At 46.1% G+C, this 20,445-nt stretch overlaps 2 protein-coding genes across 3 annotated transcripts in view; one reads left to right on the top strand and one right to left on the bottom strand.

The window, feature by feature from the left end:
• The first annotated feature begins 3,379 nt into the window (after window positions 1-3,379).
• EFHC1 (EF-hand domain containing 1) lies at window positions 3,380-20,441 on the top strand. Its single transcript, XM_030037665.2, has 11 exons — window positions 3,380-3,657; window positions 7,599-7,820; window positions 9,329-9,616; window positions 11,435-11,584; window positions 12,942-13,134; window positions 13,452-13,672; window positions 14,451-14,591; window positions 15,809-16,022; window positions 16,658-16,805; window positions 17,657-17,873; window positions 19,802-20,441. Exons 1-11 carry the CDS (start codon window positions 3,502-3,504, stop codon window positions 19,871-19,873), a joined length of 2,022 nt encoding a protein of 673 aa, XP_029893525.2. The 5' UTR covers window positions 3,380-3,501; the 3' UTR covers window positions 19,874-20,441.
• Window positions 3,652-20,445, bottom strand: part of TRAM2 (translocation associated membrane protein 2) — a 39,756-nt gene continuing 22,962 nt past the window's right edge. The window contains exon 12 of one of the 2 annotated variants that reach the window (XR_005934005.1): window positions 3,652-5,714. The gene's annotated coding sequence lies outside the window, so the exon portion shown is untranslated. Of the gene's footprint in view, window positions 5,715-13,617; window positions 13,689-20,445 lie in introns of those variants that run through there. The other variant, XR_005934004.1, reaches the window with a different exon arrangement.

The raw sequence follows: 20,445 nt of genomic DNA, 5'->3' as shown, positions 1-20,445 counted from the left end.
GTTACATCTGTCCAGGCCCTCTGCTCATCAACCTTGACCATCACTCCCTGAAAGGGCTGCTGGCAACTCTCTCTCTCCCTGCCATCATCACTAGTTTAAATCCTCTTTATCAGGAGGATCGTGTGCAATCATGTATACCATGTCCCCCAGGCTATACACTCGCTGTGAATTTCAGTCCTCTAAAAAATCTGCTCTTTTTCCTTCTATTACCACCACACTAATAATTTTAATTATTATTTCTGAATATACCATGCAGACCAAGGCTTCTGTCCTGTTGTGGTTTTACCCACCAGAGGGCGAGATGTCTTCATCTGTGGCCGCAGAGAGGCTTCCAGTGCCACGAAAGCAGAGCCTTCAGCGCTAGCTCTCGGGACAGGCTTAGGAAAAAATGCTCCCATTCAAGCAGGCGTGCAGCCAACTCTGCAAGAGATGCATTTCTGAGCGAGGGATGTACTTTGCTAACATCTCACCCTCTCCATAAGTGACAGGGATTTCCCCAGATGAGTTAGGCCAAAGTTCTAAGTTTCCATGAAGTAAAAACTGGAGAGGAATGGGAGAAAACTTTTTAAACTAGAAACAAAAATAGAGACTTGTGGTATGCTGAGAAGAAACTGCTTGGTGATACTGTTTTAGGGAACATATTTACTACATGCCTGTCATTATCCGATATTACACACACACACATCCTCAATGTGTGAAAATCCAGAGACGGTTATTAGCAAAAGAGGGAATTGGCCTATCCAAAGCACATGAAGCCAAATGCAAAAAGTAAAAGAGCTTCCAAGTCAGAGGAATGAGGCATTTTGTTTCGGTCATTTCATGTGTCACTAGCCACAGAGGACAGAATGTGAGAAAAGGTAACGATTTGTACTTCAAGCACCAGATACTAAGGCAGCGAGTTGCCTCAGAAGAGGTTCTTTTACCCAATAGCAATCTTTATCTGGTCTTATCCTTGCAGCATTCTGATAACATGGGCTAAGAGGCAGAGCATTAGCAAACAGCTCTAAGTGAGCTGTTTCCTTCTTTGTTCTATTAAGCAGCTGTTGAAGATGGTCTCACTGACTAGATCAGGGGAAGAATACGTCCCAATGTTGCCTGCTGCTCCTGTTGACTTCAGAGAGAGAAGTGAAGCCTCAGCAGCCCTGCTAAAAAAGGAACTGAACATGCCCAAAGTTTAAGGTATTAAGCTACCTGCTGTGTCTTAAATTCTGCAGCTGTTCCCAGTGACAGCTTATCCTTTATCCTGTAGTTCTTTGCTTTGTTCTGGCTGAAGGGAAGACCTATTCTCAATCCAAAACAGCTCTTGCTATGAAGTGACAAGCACTAAACTCATTCCTTAGCGGTATCCTTTCTAACACACCTGTATCAAATATTTGGCCCTTGGGAGCCAATGGATGGGGTGGAAGAAAGGAAGAAATCCAAGCTTGTACTGCTTCATCAGGGTGTCTGCTGGTGAGGTGGACAAATGCTGGCTACGATGACAAAGCAGTGTAGAAAGTGGTATGGGAGAGCAGTCTGATCTCTGAATCCCTGAATATTTCACTAGATGTGTGGATACTCTGGTGGCAAATTTCAGCCTACTGCCAACAAGCCTGGGCTTCTGAGTGTTTTTTAAGAGGCCGATTAGAAGCAGTCCTGGGATCCCTCAGACCGCAGATGGTGAGTATTGAAACACCATCCACTCTCCTTGCATGGGGATTCACCGGTCGGACTTTTTTATTGACGTGTATTACAATAGCGTATATACACATAATAGCAGTCTTTCCTCTAAAATACATAAGCTTTAAACAGATAAGAGATCGGAAATCTTGATAAAGACTTCCTTTTCCCTTTCACGAGTAGACAGTAGGGATATAGGAGGCTAAAGAGGCTTGTCTTAACCTTGGCAAGTCAGACTTGCCTCTACAGAAGTGGATGTCAAAGATGCAGCTGAATCCAGATCTTCTGAGTTCCACTTCAATTCTTTACTCCCCATTTCTCCTCTCTCCTGCTTTATGGTCACTATTCCTAAGAAAGTACCAGCTTCTGCTATGGGTTTCCTTAATCTTCCTTTCTTCATTCCCATCTCCCTTAAAACACCCAGGAGGAATGTACTGGGCTCACAGTCTTCCGATCCTATCCCTGCTGACGTTCAGAGCCTAACATCCTACTTTGTGACCCTGGATAAATCCCCTGGCCTTAGTTCCCCACTCATGCAAAGAGCGGGATAGCAGTACTCCTCCCCATTGGAAGCTGTGCACAGGGGCACTCTGCCACACAGCCTTGTTAAAAAGTTGCCTTTTTCCTAGAGGATGACCAGTGGCCCAGGAGGCAAGTTTCCTTCTCTGAGGAAGGCCCTGGTCCTTGCTAAGTTCAGGAAACCTGCTAAACGGTGCTTGGATATCACAGCAGGAGAAACCAGAGAGAGCACTTTGGTCCCAGCACCTGCGTCTGAGTCAGCAGTCTCATTAGCAGCTTGCTGTCTTTCAGATCCAGCTCTTTCAGCCCTGCTTGGCCTTCAATCTATTATTTTCCTTTCTAAGGTCATCAGACTCATTCTTTATCTCCTACCGGCTGGCTTTCTTCTCTCTCCCACACTGTGCTTAGACAGACAGTCTGGCTGCGTTTCTCTCTGCTTGACTTCTGCTTACAAAACTCTCAGATCCTGCTGCCTGTCCTTGAATGGCAGCCTGGCCTGTCTCGCGTACTGTTGATAACGAGACCAAGGGAAAGACATACAAAAAAACCCTTTTCTGTGTGGTGATTGACTTGGCTCTCTTTTATCTCTTATGTTTGGGAGTTTGCACAACCACGTTTTCCTAGATGCCCCCCCCCCCCCGCTACTTCTTTTTGCTGCTTCCTTCAGAAAGAGATAAAAATTGTGTTTAAAAGAGAGGAACGATGTCAGTGCTAGGTATTACAAAACCCACCATTTCACAGCTAACATACATACTATATACATAATACACCAGCACAATCACATCTGTTAAAATGTTTTGAGCACTCCAGGTATGGATTTGGCCCCCCATGGCTACTCCTCTCCCTGGGCACAGCGCAGGGCAGGGACAACTCCCCAAAGGCAGCGTAGCTGCCGTTTTGGAAGCCAGGAGATTTTAATAGCACGGACATAGCATAACCTCACAAGGGGGCGAGGGCCTGGCAGAGGCAACGCTGAGTTTACGCTGTGGGATGCTGAACGGCCCCGGCTGGGCGTGAGGGGGAGGAGGAAGATGGCGGCGGGCTGTGTTGGAGTAGGCCGAGGCGCGCTCAAATCCGTAAGAAAACAGGATTAATGCTTTCCACAGCTCCCGGGACTGCTGCTTTTCCACACTGCGGGGACGAAGCCGCCCTGGGCCCTCCGTCCCTCCCTCCGTCGCAGCGTGCCGGGGGCGGCCCGCTCCCCCCGGCCGCCGCCCGGACCGGCCCCACAGGCCGCGCTCCCGCCCTCCCGTTGCCACGGCAACCCCCCCCCCCCCAAAGCCGCTCACCGCGCAGGCGCGGAGCGCGGCCGGCTCAGTGCGCATGCGCCTCTCCCCTCCCGAGCCTGCGCACTGGGCGGGCGGTTGCCGCGGAGACGGCGTCGGCGGAGGCCGGGGCGGGAGCGCTTCCGCCGCCATGAGCTCAGGGCCGGGGCCGGGCCTGCCCTTCCTCCCGGGCTGCGCCTTCAGGGACCCCATGGTGAGCGCAGCCGCCCGGTGTACCGTGCCTCCCGGGGACACCCCCCCGCCCCCGATTCCCCCGGGACGCCCCTAAGCGCGGTCTGGCCTGGCCTAGCAGGTGACCCCCCTGGGAACCGGGCCTCTGGCAGGCCCTGAGGACACCCCCTGGGAACCTGGTACTCCCTCAGACCCTCCTCTAACTCCCCAGGAGACCTGGTACCCCTAAACTCACATAATATTCCCCCAGGGGATGTGTTACCCCCGGAACCCACCCCGAGGGAATCTCCTGTTCCCTCAGACCACCCTCTAATTCCCCCAAGAGGTCTGGTACCTCCCAAACTCACCTAATATCCCCGAGAGGACTTGGTGTCCTGGGAGCCTGGTACCTCTCAAACTCACCAGACACCCTTCAGGGGACCTGGTACCCTGTGAAGTGACTCCCAAGGGTCCTGGTGCCCTGTAAACTCATTTGATGCTCCCCAGCAGACCTAATACCCACTGAACTCCCCCCCCGCAGTGGACTTCGTGTTTCCCAAAGCCAACAAATATCTGCTTGAACTCACTTCTGGGCGACCTGAAATCTCTGAACCCACCTGGTATCCCCTGACCCCACCCACAGCAGACCTGGTACTCCCTAAGTTCTCCCAATGTAATTGAAAGTCTGTTCCCAGCGGACCGAGTATCCCTGAGCCCACCCTCCAGGGGACATGGTACTCTTAATCTTGTCTCCGAGGAACCCATTGTATCTTGCACCCATCTGATAACCCCTGAAATTGTCCTGATAGCTTTGGAGAGGTAGGTTCCCTCAGCCTCATTTGAGACCCCAAAATCTTTCTCTATAATTGCAGAACTGCTATCTGCAAACTCACCCCATGGAGATTCAGTACCCCTGAATCCATCCAGTAGTTCCCCCGCCAGTTCATGTGATACCCCAAGGGAAGGCGTATCCCCAAACTCACTTTACAGTCTTGAAATCTGATTCCCCCAGGAAAACTACTGTTTCTCTGAACCATCTCAGTTTTCCCAAAGGGATGTTGTTCTGAACCTGCTACTCATTCTGATTCTGCCCTGAAGCGGGACCCATAAACTTACCTGATAGCCCCTCAATTGTCTTGCTATACCCTGGAGAACCAACACTGTCCAAACCTCAAGCAGTCCTCCATTAGGAATTAATCCCCCAAACCATCCCAGTACAGTTATGTCCTGGACCCGACCACCACCCTTAGAGGGACAGATACACCCTGAAGTTACCAATCTTCTGGGCAATCGATACGTTCCTGATAGGCCTTCCTCCAAAGCTCTGATACTTCCACAAATGCTCTCCCGGTGTTGCCTGGAGAACTGAATCCTTGATAGTCCACAGGGAACTAATGGTCTGGAACCTGAGAGTCTTCAGAGAACTGGTATCCCTCTGCAGAACTGAAACCACCACAGCCTCCAGGATCATCCCAAGGAAGTGAGACCCTCTCAGCCGCTCCCAGGTTCCGTGGAAGAAGTAGTGTCATCCTCACCCACTGCACTTGAATTGATACCTAAATGAGGAAGCAACCTCTCCTTTTCCCCATTCCCAATGGCCCACACATTAAGGATCTGATAACCCCAAATCCTCCCAATATCCTCTTGAGGAAGCAGTACCACAGATGAGAACTGATACTCTCTGAGTTCCCTCCAGTACTGTTTTGGAGCAGCTAATAGCTCTGCCCTTCCTTCTCCCTGGGGAAATGATATCCTGAGTCTTGACACCATTGCTCAACTTCAACTCAATGCTACTAACGTCAGTTTGAGAAACCAATATCCTGACTGCTTCCCTCAGAAGCAATGCTCCCAAACTTTCATAGGGAACAGAGAGACCAGGGCATGACTTACATTTCCCTGGAGTTTAATATCCTCAAGAACAGGCTCTTCCATTTCCATAAGGTTCCGTATTCTGATTGAGGCCCCTTCTTCCCCCTGTTCCCTCCCAATACAGCCAGGTTGCCTGGTCATCAGGAGAATAGGCCCCCAGTATGCTTTTGTATTCCAGGATAAGGAACCTCATGCACTTGCATGTGAACATTTGTCATGGGACATGCTGTGCTGAAAAAAAAAAAAGGCATTAGTATGAAGCATTACAGACTTGGCAAAAAGGATGTTAATTCAGTGGAATTTCTTCAGATACAGACTGGCAGTAACTGAGATTAGGACTTTACATTCTGCGTTTTCCCTTTTAAATTGACATTAGTCACCTGATACTGTGAGATGTTATCTGGCATCCATGCTCACTTGGGAGAGCCTATTGACTCTGGGAGTCTTATGAATATATCAGGTGTTTTCTTTAGGCAACTGTGGGCCCTTAAAAGCCTGTGCACTTCTGACAAACACTGATATTGCCCAATTTAAAGACAAACTTCCTGGTTTTCCTTGAATATTTTTCCCACAGCTTTCCCTTGGTATTTATTTAACAGAAGAAAATGGCAGTTCTGTAGCAGGGCTAATGTTTATAAGACGTTCTGTTAACATGTCTTCAGTAAACTCTCTTGTTTTCACCTGAACCTGTTTTCCTAACTGCTCTGTCCACAGCATTGCAAGATCCGTAGTGCCAGTTTAAAGAGAAAACAGGCAATTATGTGAAATTCAAGTGGGGCCTTGAAGGTATAAATAAGATTAGAGGCTTAACCATGAGGAGTGAGGGAGGGGGTGGAGAAGAAGTGGTTCACATGCCTGAGGTTGGACTGATTGCAAGTCTGGATCTGGAAAAGGAGCTGAAGCTTGTTCCTTCAGTGCTAGAAATGCGTACAATTCTGTTTTACTTGGCAAAAATCAAAGTAAAGTCAGGGATTTTATTATCAGGGACTCACAATTTCTCCTGCTTTCTCTGGAGCATTAAGTGCTGAAAGCCCAGTGGCACCAGCCAGGCATAGGTTATTTCAAATACTTTCAGGATTGCAGGTGAGATGCCAGGCATGGTGGACTGTACAGAAAGTCAAAGAGCTTGGTGTCACTCAGGTCTGATCCTAACCTTCAGTAGTGAAGAACAGGACTGGACTGACAGACATCAGGTCCTATTCACAGCTCTGACATTTTCTTGTTGTGTGTCCTTAAGCAAAATGGAACTTCCTGTGCTGTCTGGATAATTATTTAGCTTGAAGAATGGCTCAATAGCTGGCGTGAGGCAGATAGTGAAGACAGGTGAAAGGATCCAAGAAGCTCAAAACTGAGATTAAACCAACAAAGCAAAAAATAACAGGTGAATCCTATAGCCAACATTACACAGTGCTCACAAAGATAGAATTCTTCTCGTCTTATCGGGCTTCTCATTAATCTGCTGTAGGGTCTTACATTGTGGTTGTGATTATTTAATGTGTGACCCTTGCATGGACTGTGGAGAGAGGTGGTGAAACAGCTAATGTGGTTTGGTACATTTCATAATTGCAGTTCTGTGAGCATGACACACCTTGATTTAGCCCAGCAAAGAAAATCCTGTGAACATCATCCCCAGGAGAGGGTTAACAAAATAAACAGCGATGGAAAACACAGAAGGTGCACAAGGTGTAATAGTCAAGGGAGCACCATAAGGCAGTAACAGAGTGAGGTCCCATGGTGCTCTGTACTGCCGTAACACAGAGTAGGGAACAAAGAGTTTGCAGAGAAATACTAGGGCAGATAAAATGCTCTCACTCCATTCTAGGCACTGAGAATAGTGGCAATAGGGAAATTAAGTGATTTAAGCTCATGGGAAGTGGGTGCCAGTGGTAGGATTTGAGTTCACTCCGATGCTTCGCTCCTCCAGCCACTTACTGTTTTTTTCAGCCTTCTTGATCCAAGTGTAAAATCTGATTGTAAATAACTGCTGCAGTAGGTTATAATAAAATGCTGGGGGGGCATTCTGGATATTACACTCTTTTACTGTTTTTCTGTGCTTTCAATAGCCGTATCCACTGAGTGCATGCAGTATTTTAACAGCTGGATTTCCTTCCACAGAAAACATCTTTTCATCGGTCCCAGACACTGGGCTACAAAAATGGATTTGCCTTTTCTCAGCTGCCAACAGTGGGGATTGGTGGGGAGCGACTATATGTGAACCAGCTTTCTCAAGCTGAGTTAGATGAATTATCCAACAAGAGACCCACGCTGACCTATGGACAAGCCAAGCAGGCCCCACCTTCAGGCTTCATTCCAGCACATGTGGCTTTTGACAAAAAGGTATAAAGAAGCTTATTCCAGGAATATCGCTGGCCAAGTTCGGAGACATAAACAGTCAGCTCCAGGGTTCATGGGACAGTGTACAGCAGTTTTCAGATGCCATAGCCCTTAGTCAGAGACAGCTGAACCCCAGACTGAAAGAGGCTTTCTTTGCTCGGGAGGAGGATTATAATACGTAAACGATGTAAGACATTCCCCACAAATTATGCTAGAGCCTTTCCAGCAGGCATTGGAAAAGAAGTTTGATTAACTCTGAAAAGCTTCAGTTTATAACCATTGCCCTGTAAACCACAGCCTGGCCTTCTGTGTTTCCAAAACTATATTGAGATTGTAACTGAGCTTAAACTGTAAAAGACAGTCTGCAATGGGGACCCTGTTAGACTGTTTTACTGTGGTCTATCTATTTATGCTTGTGTTTGTCACCACAGCATGTTACAGCCTGTACTGCTCCATTAGTACTTCCTACGTTACATCTTGGTGATCTTATCGGACTAGGAGGTGGCTATGTGTCTGCTTGGAGCAGTCCTGAGCTGACCCTTGATTTTAAATGTGCCAGTGGCACAGACTGCAAGCTGGCGAGTGCAGCCGCAGCCACGGACAGAGCAGTCGCTGCAGAGTGTGCGAGGCTCAGCAGACCTGAGTGTGTGCAGAGGTTTGCATGCTGCCAGGCAGGCCTAGAAAGGCAGTCTGCAGCCAACCCTCAGCCCATCTGTGAGACAGTCTGGGGAACAGATGTGCTGTGTTAATTACTGAGGCTATTCCTTCAGAGTAATGTAGATGTTGCTGTTTAATCTGTCAGATACTTCTCTGCCCCTTCATCCAAGCCAGAGTAGCAGCAGGGATGCCAGTGCTGCTGGGGGAAGCCACGGTCCTTTTGAAGCACTTTTGCTGGCTTGTAGGAAATTGCTGGCTTTATCATTTCTTAATTACCCAGGCCTCTGGGTTGATGTAGGCTGGGTATGCAAGGCCTGATTGGCCACCTACATCCTCTTAGGGGCATTGAATGATCTTGGAAGGAATATTCCTCATACTTCTGCCAAGCACAGGAACTGTGACTGACGGGCTGGTTTGTCTCCTTGTTTCTCCAGCACAGATTGGCTTTTGCTGTCAGTGCTGAATAGATGTGATTTAAGATGACCCATGCAGATTTTAAAATCCACAGATGTGGTCGAATCTTTACTATAATCTCCTGACAGCTTCCCTAAATCGGGGTCTGCAATGCTGACAATAGTAAAGGAAGTAATGTATGTCAGAAAATTAGATTACTGCCAGTAACCAAGCACCTGGCAGTAAATTTGTAAAAGATAAGTCTTGATAAAAGCCCTCATGATGCCTCTGCCATCAGTCACAGATTAAGCTACAGTTGGCTTTGATGATTTTATAGATTACAATCCAGTAATTTTGCACTACCAAGGCAAATTACAAATAAATTATTGGTCTTAATAGACTAATCGTGGTGTTAAAATTGTTTCTTTCTCTCTCCCTTTGTTATATTGCCCCTTTGGCAGATTTTGAAATTTGATGCCTATTTCCAGGAAGATGTTCCTCTCTCTGCAGAAGAGCATTACCGGATCCGCCAAGTGTGTATCTATTACTATTTGGAAGATGACAGCATGTCCGTCATAGAGCCTGTTGTGCAGAACTCTGGTCTTCCTCAAGGCAAACTTATCAGACGCCACCGGGTGCCCAAGAATGACCATGGGGATCATTACCACTGGAAAGATCTGAATCGGGCCATGAACATCACCATGTATGGCAGGACGTACCGCATAGTAGACTGTGACCCATTCACACAGGTGTGTTGCTTGTACAGAGAACACTGACACAAAGAATCCCAGGAGCTACAGGTGCACAGATGTGTTAAGAGTCCCGTAGTCTGCATCTGTAGCTTTCACAATACGGTTGCTCACAATCTTTCATTTTGCTTTTTGTGAAGACTTCTTTCTTCAGATCAATGGGGAGTTCAAGGTATGATAGTTGCTGAGGGCATGTTAATTGCTCAGTATTTTTGCCCCAGGGCTGCTGGGAGCCCATCCTTTGTCCTCAGGACTTCTTACAATACAAATTCTAAGTTAATTTCTGTATGTGCAACAGTTTAACTGCTTAGAGTCCAGATGAAACATTGTGCATATGTGAGAGAGAAATTACTGATCCTAACTCTTTTCTGACTTAATACTCCTCTGTTAAGAATAGGGGAAGGGAATGCAGTCAGTAACTCTGCACCCATCTACAGCCAAGCCAGAAGAGCGGTCATGATCCGTGGGTTGAGAATTGTGGTATGAACTGACCTTTCTAAGAGAGCTTACTCATTGCCTGCTTTTCTATTTCTGGCTATTTCTGTACCAGTAAATGTGATAATAACAATCCAATATCAAGTAATAACAAATACCAGTATACTGGTATCCTGTTAGATTGTCCTCAGTATAATCTCAGCCCTGGTCAACTACTATTCTTCCAAGCAATTCCCAGGAGTGGTCCAGGGGTTAGAATGCTCCAGCAACCATTCCCAATAGGTGAGTTACATGCAGCCAACCTGTCCTGGAGGCTGAGAGAGTTTAGATGCAGGTTGTTCCTTGCCAGTTGGCCTCAGTGCCCAGGAATGTTCCCAAGCATGTATAATGTATTGGTATGTATGTGGCTGTTGAGAACATGTGGGGCCAGCTCTGCTGGAACTGAATGAGTGTTAAAGTCAGTTCACATCAGATGAAGAGCTGGTTCTCATGTAGATGTTGGCTGGTTAATGGAAAATATTAAATGAGCTACATGGGTCTACATCTCAAGGCCACTAGTCTACTTATCGTTAACTGGCATCCTCCAGACCAGAAAATAGTTAGTCTGAAAGTCTGAGCCTGCTTTGTGAGTCTTCAGGGTGATCTCACATGCTTGCTGGAGGTGTTTGCATAGGTGCTTCCTGCGCTGAATGTTTTCATGGGCCACTTCCCAAGGCCAAAAAGGGAAGAAGTCCCTTGACTTCAGAAGTTGTTTTGGGTGACTGATGTGAGGACACAAGTAATACCCTAGAGTTTGTTGATGCATCTAAGGTAAGAAAAAACTCTCTTTATAAACAGATTGTCCTCTCTCTGTGGCAAAACTACTTCTCCTGAAAGATGGACTGAAGCTGCCACTCTGGAACATATCCTTGTGGCCCGAAGGGCCTTGGTGAGCCTAGTGTGGGTAACGCTAACTTCCACTATCTGACACACTGGGGAGCCCTAGGTCTCTTGCAAATTCCGACTGACTACATCTGCGGTTATACACTAATTTAATTTTTTTCGTTTACATAAAAGAGACCAACTGACAGTTATCCTCCATTTAAAGCCCTAAGGCCAAGGAAAACTGTGCTCAAGTAAAATCTGAGTTAGGATGTTGAGGACAGGACTGCCCTGAGTAATTAAAGGGCAAGGAAAGCTGAGAAACAGCTTAAACAGAAACATCTTGGTCATCTTCTGTTGTATCTACTATTGCAGTAGAACTAATACTCCTGTAGCCTGGTGGTCTGTGAGGAATGAACTTGCAGTATTCTGACAACACTCATCTCAGCCCATCTGTAATCTCTAGTTACGTCTTACCTTCAGAACTCACGGCAGCATTAATACCTCAGATGACCTTCCTAGGTGTTCCTGGAGAGCCAAGGAATTGAACTGAACCCTCCAGAGAAAATGATTTTTGATCCTTACACAGAAATGCGTCGGATGCCTATGCGCAAGTACATCACACCATCAGATTTCGACCAACTCAAACAGTTTCTGACTTACGACAAGCAGGTGAGAGAACTGGTAGTGATTACCCACATTACAGACTATATATGTTATTGAAAGCTGTCTTGTGAGTGTCTGCAACCTTACTCATTCTAAAAAATCTCAGTCTGCTGAACAGACTCCACATTTGCTCCTTTCTTGGCTTTAGTGAGAAACAAAACCTTTTATGTTTTTGCTGGGCTTTGTGCCTTGTAAACAGCTTCTTTTTGGATTGCAGAGCCTATGCTCTAGATCCTCCATTTCTCTCTTGCTTTCTGTTGGGATGAGGCAAGCCACCTGCCTTGGGAAGTTAGCAGGTAAGGCCAGGTGCAGTTCTAATATGAATGAGCATGCTGCATCCACTCCTCTCTTACCCCAAAACGTTGATGCATGTGCCAGAGTGGACAATTTCAGACAAACACAAATGCCACAATGTAAGAAACCCTATAGACTACATCTATACTAGAAAATAAAACAGCCAGGACACTACCTGAGTTCTGCATATTGTACCTGGCTAGCTATCAATCAAACAGTTCCTGGCTATCAGCTAGGTGTTAGCACAGGCCAGGATCATATCCAGTTGCCATTTTGGTTATGGGCACCCTGTTTTGAGGGGAGCAGACAGTTTTGCTGTGTGGATGCGAGCTGGGCCATGCCTGCCATTTTACTACCAGTTTAGCCTTGGTGACTCAAGTCTCTGCTGGGCCAACTTTGCCTGCAATGGCTATTGGGCTGCCTGTTTAGGAGCTGTACCTTGGGGAACTCTTGAGCATTGCAGTGTGAGGAGTTTGATTTCTGTGGCATTAAAAGATGATATTTCCACTAGGCAGAAATAAGATGGGGTCTGCAGTGAATGCAGTCTCTTCAGGACTGCCGAGTGCATTCCCCTCTGCCTTCCTCAGCATGAGAGTGGAGAAGAATTGGCCATGACACCTCTAAGAGGTTTAAGAGTCAAAACAAGATTCTGTCTTGCTGTATTAAGTTTCATTATAAAAATCACTTCCCTTAAGGCTACTTCCCTACTCATTCCTGGGCAATTATTTTCTGCTGCTTTTTAATCACTTCCCCCCCCCCCCCCATTTTTCCTCATGCTTCCTGAACTAAATTTCTTGTCTTAGCATAAACTGTTCTGTTTCACTTGCTGTTGCCAACGTAAGCCAGGCCTGTCCAGCTCTCCAGGCGCCTGCTGCCCTTCCCACTGCTGCCTCAGCAGCCCATTCATCCCAGTGCCCACAGTACAAGGGCTTAGTTCTTCCATACCTGGCAGAGAAGATTGGTGAGATGCCTCTAATCACCCCACCCATTTCAAACCACTTCATTTGGACAAAGCATGAGTAATTCTAATCCATGTTTGTCTTCTCTGCCTCTTTTTTCTCCACCCCAGGTCCTTCGCTTCTACGCCATGTGGGATGACACTGACAGCATCTTTGGTGAGAACAGGACTTACATAATCCATTACTACTTGGCAGATGACACAGTGGAGGTTCGGGAGGTCTACAAGCAAAATGATGGTAGAGACCCATTCCCAATACTGATAAAACGCCAACGCTTGCCCAAAACCTTTGTGGACAAGAAAAGTAAGTTTAGATTGGCCAGCACATCTGTCTGTGCTAAAGTGCCTTCGTGTGTAGACACATATGTGGTGGCTGTGTCAGAGGTACAGTGAGTCTGGAGAATTTTTGCTGAGAACATTCCAAATGTCATCAGTTATTGGCCAAAGAAAAGTTCTTTAAATGATCACTAAATTCTTTATCTTTTGGGAAACAGTGTCAGGACAGCAGCATCAACAGGTCCCTGGAGCTGTTTATACAGCTTGCTTTTGTGTCTCTTTTCACTAGGAAATGTTAACATCTACCTGATTGATTTCTTTTTCCTTTTGTTGCCTTGTCCTTAGAGACCTTCCCAAGCTGTGTGCTGGAGATCTCTGATCAGGAAGTACTTGAGTGGTACACAGCTAAAGATTTTGCTGTTGGCAAATCTACCACCCTCCTTGGACGCACCTTCTTCATCTATGATTGCGATGAGTTCACACGAAACTTCTATCGTGACAAATTTGGCATCACAGACTTCCAGCCAGTGGAAATAAAGAAGAAACCACTTGAGGAAGTTCCACAGGTACTGCAAACCATTTCTCAAAGGAAGAGAGGGAAGGAAGCAGCTGGTATAAGCTCTTATAGTAAAGTATATGTTCAGCTTAGTAAGAACTTACGGTAAGTAAGTTCAGCTTAAAGAAAAGAGCAAGTAACTTGAAAAAAATGAGGCAAGAGTGGTCATAATTGATATAAAAATGAAAGTCCTCTGAAACCGTTGATTTCTAATACTGGAAAGGACAAAGTACTTGCTAATAGTGATAGAAAGAACCCTGGTTATGTCTATACTAGAAAATTAAAGAATGTCAGGGTTTGTTTTTGGCTGGGAAGCCAACTCGCACAGTCTGGCTGCACTCATACTACTAAAGTCTCCTGCACCCTCTAAAACAGGGTTGCAAAGTCCAGCTGCCTACTGGGAATGGTTACAGCCCTTGTTACCTCCCAAACTGAGCCTAGGAATGGTTTGGAGTGCTAGCTGGCCTAGACCACAGACGTAACGGTTAACAGTGTAACCATACAGATGATTGAGTTCCTGTGCACAGGAAGGTTTAGTTATCAGTATAGCCATAGTCTCTTTATTCAGAGAAATCACCTGGCTTTCTGAATTTCAGATTTTCTTAATTCTCTTAAATATTGTCTATGGCCAGGCTAGTAGCATTTCTACTGGGCAGGATGTCACAGCTATTGCTACCTGGTGACAGAAGATTTTTTCCAAACAGATGTTTTTTCTGATAAGCTGTCTTGCAGACATTGTCTTGTTCTTAGTTTCAGTTGTTTATGCTTGATATCTCCTCTGGATGCAGGTAATTCCTCCCTACAATGGTTTTGGCATCCTTGAAGACTCTCTTCAGAACTGCTTTTCTCTGCTTCCAAAGCCTCCTCGGAAAGATGTAATTAAGATACTAGAGAATGACCACAAGGTGCTGCGATACCAGGTGGCCCTGGTAAGTGCCTTCCTTGACGGTATAGTGCCAGCTTATGTTGTAGAGTCAGAAGGATGGGAGGAACAGCCTGCTCAGACAAGGCTGTTAGCAAATTCTCCTCTGTGCTGGTGGGAAAAGAGAGTTCCGCAAGCCAACACGAGTGCCCCGTAGGGGATGCCGTTAGGTTATTGTGTACTTGCTGTGACAATTAGTGGCACGCAAAGGTAATAAAAAACAAGACCAGAAAGTACAAAACAGACATGCTACAAACCCACAGCCATTTATGGAAAAACTCCCACTGACATCAGCATGTGACAGATGGCCCTAACTGAAACAGCATTGCAACTGGGCACCGTGCCTCTGCCTGCCTTCAACCACTGCCACGAGCGTGAGCTTGCTGTTTCTCCGCTGCTGGCTCCCAGCATCTGTCCTTCTCCAGGCTAGTCCTGGCCGCAGCAGCCAGCAAGGGGCTGTGCTAGCAAAGCAGCCAAATGCCAGCACAGAAGCCGGGGAGTCCACGGGGATGGTGCTTTCCACCCACTACAACAGCGTTCAGGCCCTCGCCTTTGTGCCAGCTTTACAGTTGGTTTATGCAAGGAGCCTCTGGCACATCCAGTAGTAGCAATGGCATTTCCTGTGCTGCCTGGTGCCTGCCCTCTCCAAACACTCGGAGTGAATAAGGGCTGATTTCTTTTCCCTATTGTGCAGGAGTTCCTAAAGGTCACAGCTGATGAGTTCAGATCCACTTAATTTTAAACTAAGCAAGTAAGCCTAGTGGTGTGTCAGGGGAGTGTCTTCCTGTGACTAAGAGCTGGAAGCAGCACCAACCTCTCTCAGGCACTCATTGTAACGAAAAATGTAACTTTAATACTTAATTTTACAGCCAGTCTCTCTCTCTGATGAATCATTCCATACAGGATATTCCTTTCTCTTGGATTACTCAGTCTGTGGAAACACTGAATATACTTGGTCACTGCAGCCCAGATTCTGCTTCTGTTAGCCTGACTAGAGCAAGTAACCTTTGAAATTCAGATACTTAATGCTGTCTAGGGCTTTGTTATGCTATGTCATCATATCTGTAGCTTTTGGCCTATATCAAGCGCTTTGTTTAGTCAGCTATAAAAAAAAAGCTGTGAACTCTGGGTGCTTATGAGTAGGTTACTAGGTGCTCCTAAGCACCCCAGGAGAGAAAAACCTGGTTCAAATGTTCTTTTCCAAAGCCACTACCTTTCCTCTAGGAATCACCAAACCCTGAGGACAGAAAGCGTCGTTTCATCCTCTCTTATTTCCTCTCCGATGACATGATCAGCATCTATGAACCCCCAGTCCGTAACTCTGGCATCATTGGAGGCAAATACTTAGGAAAGGCCAGAGTCGCCAAACCAGGGTCTACTACAGAGAATGCCACGTACTATGAGCCCTCTGACTTCACCATCGGTTCTACAATTGAAGGTAAAATGCAGCCTGGATTGATAATACTCTCTGAGCAGTGTTGGTTTTCAGTGCCTGCTCCGATATGTCATTTATTGCATGAACAGTGCATATACCTTCCTTCACTTGAAAGATCTGTTCCTTCTGGCTCTCATCACATTTGAGTTTCCAGATTACCAGCTGGTGTACATTGATATAACTCTGTTACTGTCAGTGTTTAGACCTTTGACATAATTAGGGAAAAAGAGCTACATTCTCCATAGTATGTGTTCAGTTTCCATTTGGGGACCTGCCAGGATTCACAGGATTAAAGCTATGTTAGATGACTTCCAGTAGCAAAGGCTTATCCTGTAAGGAAAATCTATCCTGTAAGGAAAAATAAATGTAATACTGAAATATTTAGAAACACACCAGTGCTAATGTGGGAGTCATTTTAGGCCCAGGCACAGGGCCTTTGCTCTCAGCAGCTGCTTTTCTTGCAGCAAAACTCCCTTTGAGTCAGTGAAACTATTCTTACTTCAAGGACTGAAACAGCAGAGCTCACTCAAAGCGGAGCCCAGCCACAAGAGAGAAACCATGCTCTCTCCTGGATGGTGAGGTGATTTACCCATGCTGAAAGGCAAGTAACACTGCTTTCTTTAATGGTTCTTCCCCAGTGTTTGGCCACAGGTTTGTTATCACTGACGCTGATGAACATGTGCTTAATTATATGGAGAGCAATGCAGAGAGTTTCCCTGCGGCAACACTGCAGTCACTGAGGGATCATTTTCGCCCACGGCAGGTGGTAAAGGAGACTGCCAACAGGTAAGCTTCAAAGGACGGCATTGTGGAGCTAAATAAGACTCAGGGTTGAAAGCTAAGGGCATTTCCAGCAGCCTCCATGGGCTCCAGCTTGCTGTATAACGGCTGCTCGGCTGATTATTCAGTTCCAAGAGCCTGTGTCTGGACACATACAGAGGCGGTCAAGTGTGTACTATATAATGTTGTGGCTGCTGCTGACCCGAAAACCTTGCGGGACAACTCTGGCTCAGCAGCAGAGATATTTTCAGCTAAATGGACACAGTCATCTTTTCCCAAAAGACAGCAGTTAACTGTAACATGCTGCTAACAGTATCTGCATGAGCCACTAGATGGTTGCAGGCTCAGAGGATGGTTGGTGGAGTCTTTTTTTCATTTGCTCTGGCTGTTCTTATCAGCCCATCAGAGCCTAGACCACATCCTCTTTTTTAGCTGTCTGGACCCATTTTGGGTGACCCAGAAACAACCCTGTTACCTTACAACACACTTTGGAGTCAGTTGGTGTCATGGTAGTTCAGGGGCTCATGTTGAAACTAGGGTAGCATAGAGTTCCTGGAACTAAATGGAACACACAAGAAAACGCTCCTTGTCCCAGAGCACTTGCAGACAAAAGGTGCATGGGGGAAATGTCCTGCAAAGGGAAAACAGTTTACCTAAATTTCCAAGATCAGGAGTGAGCTTCATCTCCATGTCCAAGCTGAGATGAGCTTGCCACAAAAACCAAGCACCCCAGAAGCCTGCTGTGTGTTCAGAATTACAGTCTGACTAGCCGTGGCGGGCAGCCAGCACACAAGTGTCACAGTAAGGCTGCCAGAAGTAGCTTTGACATGAAGCCCCGTTCTTCCCTTCTTCTACAGTGACATCCCTATGCTTGGGACCAGCAAGCAGGAACTGGATGAATTAATTGTGCAGGTTCAGGAGGAGCTGAAGCTCCATAATTACTTGAACAACAAGAACATTCGGGAGGCATTTCTTCAGTGCGACAAGGATGGCTCTGGCATCCTGGACAAAGCAAAGTTTTTAGCCCTTTGCGACAGCTTGAGTGTGCCAACCAATGCTATTCTTGTTAACAAGGTAAGAAGGAAGGGGTGCTGTGCATATTGAATTCCCCTCCTACAGCTCTTCCAAAAGAGCTCTTCTACAAACCCTACCAACCCTAGCCAGGCAAGACCAACTGCTCTACCCTATGAAGGGGAATAGCTTCAGGAAAAGGGCAAGAGAGTCCCAATTCAGAAAGGCTTCTGAGTTGTTGGACTGAGCCTGTGTCTTAAAGGAGGAGATAATAATTGCTGTCCTCTAAGTAAAGGGAAGAAATGTTACCCAGGTTGCCCACCAAATGAGCAGCCTAGTTTGGCTGCACTGTTATGTGAAGCCTGAAAATGCCTGCTGGATCAAATCTCAGAGATGAGCAGGAGAGGTTGTGTATCATGATAGGGATCAGGCACAGGCTACTGCAGAGTTACTGAGTGTCTGTCATGACTTAAGCACACCTGGGCTTGAGGAGAGATGACACTGAGGTGCTTAGGGAATGAGCCTTAGGAAAGCTTAGACGCATTCTGGATTTAACAGCAACTGAACTGAAGATTTGAGAACTAAATATTATATAAAAAAAAAGAAATTGGAATCATAACCACTTGGTTAGCACAAGTAAAACATAGGCTTGCTGGGCACTATGAGCAACAGCACATGGAGATGACAGTCTGCATAGCAGAAAATGTGAGGGAAACTGAAGGGACAAATTCATGCAGCGGGGATGGAGGATCCTTTCAGGAATATGACTGGCAAGGATGCTTTCTTAGCATACTATGATATGCAGTAGATTAGTGGCCAATAAAGGCAGACTCAGAGTTTAAAGAAATCTAGAAACCAGAGGGAGTATTTCCCTTGCTAAAAAAAAACATTTTCTAAACCAGCCAACCGTGGGCATCACAGCTGTGGTTAGAAAGGTGCACAGGTGGGGTATTTATGTCTCCAAATGTGCAGTGAATAAAGGCCTTTGGCCAGCACCCAGGGCTTTGCTGTACTAGAGTTCACCGGAGACCACTCTGCCCTGAGGAAGTTACAATGTGGTGACAGTCCTTCCTGCTTCCACTCCGAGAACGGGAGACGAAGTGACATGCCCAAGAGCACGTGGAGAACCTGTGACAATTGAGGTTAAACCTCCATGTTTGAATCCCCATCTAGGACCTATACACAAAAGCATCCCTTTTCTCTCTTGAAATCTTAATAAGACTGTGCGCAGAGCCCTCAGATTTGTGGCGGTGCTATAAGTTAAACATACGGCAGATTGTTAACTACTGTCTGGATCGGAGACGAGCACAGCTGTCAGTCACACAAGAGCAACCCTAGCAAAACTGTCTCCAGGCGACAAGGGAAGAAGAATCCTTTCAAGGAACTGTGATATTAGACCCTTTCCATCTCCCTGGGTGTCAGAAGGAGATTAGTTATGCAATTAAAGAAACAAAAGCTCTCTTTCTTCCCCTTAAGCACACAAAGGCTATAGCTCTGTAACACAATGCAGGGTCAGGCACAGATACCAGAACTGTCTCATTAGTAGGGCTGTCGCTGAGCTCAATTATCTGTGTCTCCACTTTATGCTGTGTGCACACACCAAAGCAACACCAGTGAACAGTAACTGTTCAGATATGCTGCCCCCATCCCACTTTTGGCAGGGATTTCTATGGGGTTTCTGAAAGATTTGCTGTGGCCTATGTCAGTCTGTGGCCATGCTTTATTTTTTTGTGGATCTATTGCCACTGTGGTGATACTCAGAAGGCAATTGGGATTAAACTCAAAACACTTTAACTCTTCTAGTTGCATAGATCAGTGTCATCTATAAGCATTCAAGGTTACCTGTGATTCAGGACTACTAAGGCAGTAGGCTCTTCCACACAGGGGAATAAGATCTGCTCTGTCTCTGGGCACTTTCCCCTAAAAACCCAAATTTGCAGCTTCTTCCAACTATTTATGGTGTTTGTTGTGTTTTTTTTTTTTCCCTCCAGCTGATTGACCTATGTTCTTGTGGAGAAGACAAGATAAACTACCGTGACTTCCTTAGAGCCTTTCCCTCGTGATCTTTGCCCAGAAGCCGAAAGCGCAAGACCAGCATTAAAATTCTTAGCTGACTTGACTTTAAGACATTGTACTTCAAAAAGGATGCTCTAGTCTTCACCTTTGCTTCACTCACTCTCCACCTTCCGTTCTCACTAGAGCCAGCTAATTTCACCTTCATTTTGTTAACATTTTTTTCTTTCCTAACCTTTCCCTGCCCTTTTAGCCACCACCAACTCAGCTTCACAACTGCTGGATATTGAAATGAAACTCAGAGGAGAAAAAACGTCAGAGAACCAAAGCCAGGTTCTCCTGTTTATCTCTCAACTTTCTAATGCAGTACAGCAAGGCTTGCTAGAGCTAAAGCTCTCCACAGCCTGGAACGATAACCACTTTAGATTTCTCTTACAGAGTCAAAAGGGACCTTTCACCTTCAAGCAGCAAAGACTGCCAGTTTAAATTGTTATTTGCATTGCAAGAAGATCTAAGAGCCCTGCCATGGACCATGATAAACTCACGCTTGCTAGTCTGAATGTAAGCAAGCCATGCATGGCTGCTATAAAAGTGTTAATAAATCTGCTTTAAACAGAAGTAC

This window comes from Aquila chrysaetos, chromosome 15, assembly GCF_900496995.4.
Source record: "Aquila chrysaetos chrysaetos chromosome 15, bAquChr1.4, whole genome shotgun sequence".
Taxonomy (NCBI): domain Eukaryota; kingdom Metazoa; phylum Chordata; class Aves; order Accipitriformes; family Accipitridae; genus Aquila; species Aquila chrysaetos.
Note: the sequence above shows the minus strand (reverse complement) of the source record. Positions and strands in the feature narration are given on the sequence as shown.